The 6000-nt window shown below is 41.0% G+C and overlaps 1 protein-coding gene across 1 annotated transcript in view; it reads right to left on the bottom strand.

Annotated features, from left to right (window-relative positions):
- Window positions 1-458: 458 nt before the first annotated feature.
- Window positions 459-6000, bottom strand: part of LOC135216683 (sphingomyelin phosphodiesterase 5-like) — a 382932-nt gene continuing 377390 nt past the window's right edge. The window contains exon 10 of the mRNA XM_064252090.1: window positions 459-5789. Coding sequence (XP_064108160.1) covers window positions 5568-5789 — 222 coding nt within the window. The 3' untranslated portion in view covers window positions 459-5567. The remainder of the gene's footprint in view (window positions 5790-6000) is intronic.

The following is a 6000-nucleotide window of genomic DNA, read 5'->3' as shown; positions in this document are numbered from 1 at the left end:
CTGAAGAACCAGTCCTCTTGGTTGTGGGGTGTGATGGGTGGCAGCTGGATGCTTGCTGCTGCTGCTGTGGCGTTGTCGTTGGATGGCTGGTGGTGTATGCCATCTTCAGGGTCACCAGTATAACCAGGCTGGCAAGTAAGAGGCAGTGACTGTATTCTGATTTATTGACATAACATCTCTTGCGAGCGTGAAAGTAGCATTTGACATTAAGGAGAAACAGATATTTATATACACCCAGAAGAGTTTTCTTACACCTGGAAAAAGGTTATAGTACTTTGTTAACAATTCTATATACAAATTATAGAGAGTTCATGAAAACACTGCTGTTGTGTAAGAAGGAGAGGAAGGAAGTTTGCTCAATCTACTAACAGCAAAGGAAACCACCAAGACTGCAGATCAGGGAGTTCACCTCCACCAAAAACACCGTGAGATGACTGTGATTATGGCAAGCTAACTGATGATCTTGCATCTGTAACGGAGCCTACAGTCTGCTCTGAAATCAAGATCATGGGGAAGCCAGAAGCCAAAGTAATATTCCCGAGATTACTGCACGAATAAGCTAAATTATCACTTGAAAATTTTGCTCCAACTCCATCTGGAGGGGTTCCAGAGGAGCAGGTCCTTCAGGACTCAAGGGTCCCAAGAGGTTCAAGTTACACACATGCCAGACCTTCACTCCCTCTTGCTCCTGCTCTTGTACAGCACCAAATATGCCTCTTGATGGAGAAAGCAGATGTGGACTTACAAGATGAATCCAAATGTAGTTTCTGACCTAGCCAAGGTAACGGGAACACTTTATTTAGGGTCCTCCAAAATTAAATGATCTTATAAGGAACAGACAGCTAAAGTATCCTTTTGCTAAGTAAGAATGGAATGGCAAATGCGTCAAGATCATAAGGAACCCTTTCTCTCCACTATTTTAACTATTTTTTTTACCAGATTCAGTGGCTGTACCAAATCGCGCTGAATGATACTCCAGATATGAAAGACAATGTTGTTTCGTTGACTACCCCATACTTCGTTTTCATTCACATATTTGACTACCTCATACTTCATACTTTCATTTATATAAACAAATTGGATGTTAAGAATTTTGTAGTTATTTTAAAAAATTTATTCATTGCTCCTTTTCCTCAGCATCTGCATTTGTAATATAATCTGGACAAGTAAGAATGTACCCTTTAATGAAAAGGATAATGAATAAATCTATAAATATACAACCAAAAAGATTTGAAATAAAACTAGATATACAAAGTAATATAATACAGTAGTCAGAAGCAGTATAACAGCATTTATAGATGCAAATCACAGAATCACTTAAAAATTATGTACCATAAAATATAAAAAACTATACAGTAATGAAGTACTCTACAGCAAAATGGTTAAAATTTGTTGTAACTGTACACAATTATATACAATGTTCCAGGCACTTGCATAATTATAATGTACTGAGGTAGTGCTTTACTTGTTGAAAATACGTGATAGCATTAATGAATTCAGTACATCATGATACAATCAAGGTTTTTTAAGGGAGTGCTGTATTAATACTTTTGATACTTGTGTCATATTAAAAAAAATTATTAGTAGAAGTAATAATTATTCTTAACAATAATAATGCAATGAACTAAAAGTTAAGGTTTGATCTGTCAATTGGTATTCAAAATTGTACAGGTCATATAAAACAAGTCTAAAAGTCAGTATTTTTTCAGGCAAAATTCCATTAAAAATTATATCTACAGGTTGTGTGAAAATTACCAAAAAGACAGTAAATACAGACAAATATAAAGATTTGACAAACATGTAAGATGTAAACAACTGACAAAGGTTATTCCACAAATAATTCCCAAAAACTATGGCAATAGGACTCTCAGCAGCTGCCAAAAAATTAATTCATTTTTTCCCCAAGTCAAAAGTTGTTTTTTTGATAACGTAGTTGCTCTTCATTCTCAAAGGCGTATATACGTAAAAGGAACTGACAGGTATGAAATTGCCTAGCCCCTGAGTATAGAATCTCAATAGCCCATAAAAATAAAAAAAAAAGGCCCATGGTAAAGTACAGTAATGAGAATGATTACTGGCATCTTTTTATTTAGGAGTCCCATGGAGTTGAATAATGACGAAGGATGGTGAAACAATCTATCTGTGTTACAAAGGATGGGCAAATTCCTATCTGTGTGTTACATGTATAACTAGGGTGACTTACCGAAACGTTATGAGCAGGATGCAGTATAACTGCTCTACCCTGAAAACTAATGGTAGGGTGTAGAAAAAAAAAAAAAAAATTGGGATGGAAACTCATCTTATTAGCTGCCAAAGGAAATGGGATTTCTTCTTATATGGGTCCTCAGTCTTTGTCAGGAATGATGGACCAAGGGACTATACAGCAAAAAGATGGCTGGTGGTGTACATGAAGAACGCTGTCCTTGTCCGAGAAGTATGTTGATTCTGGCTCCCGTTACCAACTAGCCTGTCTTTAGTATCCGCTCGTTGCCGATCAATCGTATTCTCTAAATCAGTCTTCGGGAACAGAAACTGCAAATCCAGGAGATCCCCATTTCTGAGACCCGACAAAGACTCAAGAGTCTACTGAACTCGCCACCTTAGACAGTGCTGCAGCTCTATTGGCCAGAAGGTGGTTTGCCCACAAGTTTGCAATAAGGTGAGCCAAGTAAGACATCGCCTTAGCACTGGACTGTAAAAGTCTAGCGGGTGAGGAAGAACTCGCTAAACCTGCTTCAGACCTGTCCGAAGCAATCTTGGCTATTGCGGTGGACCACAAAACAAGCCATGAGACCGTCTGGAAGATGGAAGCTGCTGTAGTCTCCATAGCTGAGGCCTCTTGTGACGACAAGGAAGGACCTTCCAATCTAACTGCTCTAGGGTTAGACCAGGCTTAAGATGGATCATGTCCGGGTTAAGGTGACGAGGCATCAAATGAACTACATTAGTTGAGTAGTACTTCCTATGCTGCACGAGAGGAGGAGGAGGAAGAAACTTGGAAGATCCCTTGGAACAACACAGCCATCTCAGTCCGACACCGAAGCATTCACACGTTGCAGAATGGACTGAGCATGACCCGAAAGGGAAAGTTTAAAAGAAGTCCTAGAATCCTGACTGGCACCCAGCAAGACATCTATACCAATTGGGCAGATAAAAGACTAAACCTGCGTCCTACACTCAAGATTGCTGAACTCACGAATGAGATTAACAACCTCCGTGAAGGAAGACAAAAACAATCTTGAGTATTTCCCTCCTGCTCCAGCAATGGTGACTGACGAAGTGAAGATGAAGGCTTGGCAGCATCGTCCTCCTTTTGCAACAACACTGATGAAGCTTCCCTAGGAAGTCTAGCATTCTTGACTTTATTGGTCGGAGAGTAGTCTCTAAAACTCGAAGATCCTGTGACCGAAAGATCCCGAACGTCATCATGCAACGACACTTGTGCATGGTCCTGGCTCAAACCACATATATACACCATAGTCAAAACGATCACGCACACGTACGTCAGGCGAAACGTGTACACGTTCACAGGAGGAATCACGTATATGGCCGTGTGATGAGTCGAGTACACGTCAGTGAGACAGCAATCGAGTATGGTCCCGAGACAAGGAACGTCGCCGAAGAGAGCTTCCAGAACGAGAAACACGTCCGCAGGCTAGGGAAGCCTCCCACTCCTTACCATCAACTGCAGTCTTGCCGAGTGAAGAATCCTTAGACGCAGCTTGGACCACCTCCGTCACTGCAACCTTCCCTTATCGTCCTTACACCTATGAACAGGAACAGATGAAGAGGGAGTACCTCCAAAATCATCAACACGTACGTGCAAGGATGAGCCATGTCCGTCTATGGAAGGTGAAGAAACACACTCACTGTCATGAACACTTCCATGAGGAGACACGGCCGTGAATAGAAGATGATGATACATTACTCGCACGCACCAGAGACATACGGCCAAACATCGAAGACGAAGGTGTCCTCCTTCCACAAGGTTCACTATCAACCTCATGAACACAAATGTGCGAGGGAAAAACACTACTGTGTGGGGCAGATGGAGAAGCACTCCTCTCACTTGCATGAACACAAGACATGCAGGGAGGAAACACGGTCATGAGAAGCAGGAGGCGATGCACTCCCTCCGCTCACAGGAGACTAAACCACAAAGTCCTTGATCCTCCAACGTTGGCTTGATGGTGAGGCGGTGATGGAGAAGAAGGAGGAGCTAAACTCCCTTCACTTCAAGGTCTCTTAGGAGCAGGAGGAGGAGGAGAAGAGAAATTACGTTTATGATCCCTTTTCTTTGTAGCGAAGGCAGAAAACTTCTCTTCCAAAACAGAGTCCAGCCTCTAGAAGACTGCTTGAAACAACACCTCGGATAGCTCAGTGAGAGAGGACAATGATGTCATAGAGAAGGGAGGATGAGCGGCCGCCACATCTGATGTCATTGGCTGAGTGGGAGCTGGGAGTGATGTCACGACATCTCTATGACCAGAGCTAGTTGATGGCCTCACTGGCAGAGCGATAAGGCGCAACCCAGAGATTGTTGACGAGGTCCGGCAAGGTGGAAGCACACGAGAGCCAAAGTAGAGGAGTCCATCCAAGGAAGGTGAACCCCATAGCCCAAGCGACACCCAGAAGGCCACCATCTTGGATGACTCCGAACATGAAACAAAGGAATTAAATGGTGTAACCTCCTCCCTCTCGGAAAGAGAATTGGAACCTGAGGGAGAGGGGGCTACATTAAACCTCACATCACCCCCTGGCACTCCTGATACTTCCACCAACGAATCAATGGAAGAAAAGGAAGGCGACACGGAAGAGTGATCGCAGGAGAGAGAGAAGATGAACCATCCATATGAGGCGAAGCAAATCCCTCCCAAGACGGAAGAGTCGAAACTCTACAATGTTCCCTCTTCCTATAAAACACCCTCCACTGCGACTTAAGCCAAGCACGACATTCCTGGTCGTAACAGTACAATAATTGGCTCTGCACCTACTGCATGTCGTATGAGGATCCATAGACGTAGACGCCAGGAACCTTGAGCACGCGTTATGTAGTTACTGTCTTGGCTGCTAAATGGATCTGTATTGCTAACATGACAGATGTTTTAAATGACATTACCTTTACGGATTTAATTTATAAAGTAGTGATGTGATATTACCAAAAATACTATGAGCAGTATTTTCTTTTGGTAGCAAGATATGAATCAGCCTTCAAATAACAGCTGTATTTGTAAATTTCTCAACAACTGACTGTAGCCTTTGAGAATAATTTTAAATAAACCAAGCTTCATTTTAAATTAAAAAGTTGAATTTTTCATTCATGCATTTTCCTGTCATAATCTACATTATCTATTAATTTTAATAAACTTGATGCTTAAATATTATCTATTTAAAAACTCTTTCATGATACTCCTCAAAAAGGGGGTCTTGTATGCAATCAAATATGGTAAATTTTTCTTAAATATCAAATCTATCACTGTAGTACTTGAAAACATAAGCTACACTTATAAACATATTAAGCATTATTTACATGGATGGAAACTACATTCATAATTCAAGCACCTTGTCTAATCATAATGCTCTTTATTCAGTTCTAACATAAGTACTACTGGGATGTGATCAGTTAGCCCAGCAATAACAGTGCTGAACCAAAACCCTGTAGGAGAGAGCAAACTCTCTTTATGACAAAGGAGATGATCAATTCTTCGTCGACCTCCCCACTTTGTAGCAGTCACATTGCCATTACTATCTGGTTTTGGGTCACATGTCATAAGTTCCATGGTTTGCTCCTGAAAAAAAATATTTAGTAATAAAATTCTGGTGAAGCCCCATTACAGGTTATGTTAGTGAATAGGTTAATTTCTAGTATGTGGTCATTACAACTTCACATGTTATAACGTTACAAGCTGGACTTTTAGCAAAAAGACAGGTTTTTATATAGGTTTAATAATCCATGGAAAAATCTACATATTCCATAAATGATATCCCACTGTACTTTAT

Source organism: Macrobrachium nipponense, chromosome 6, assembly GCF_015104395.2.
Source record: "Macrobrachium nipponense isolate FS-2020 chromosome 6, ASM1510439v2, whole genome shotgun sequence".
Classification (NCBI taxonomy): Eukaryota; Metazoa; Arthropoda; class Malacostraca; order Decapoda; family Palaemonidae; genus Macrobrachium; species Macrobrachium nipponense.
Note: the sequence above shows the minus strand (reverse complement) of the source record. Positions and strands in the feature narration are given on the sequence as shown.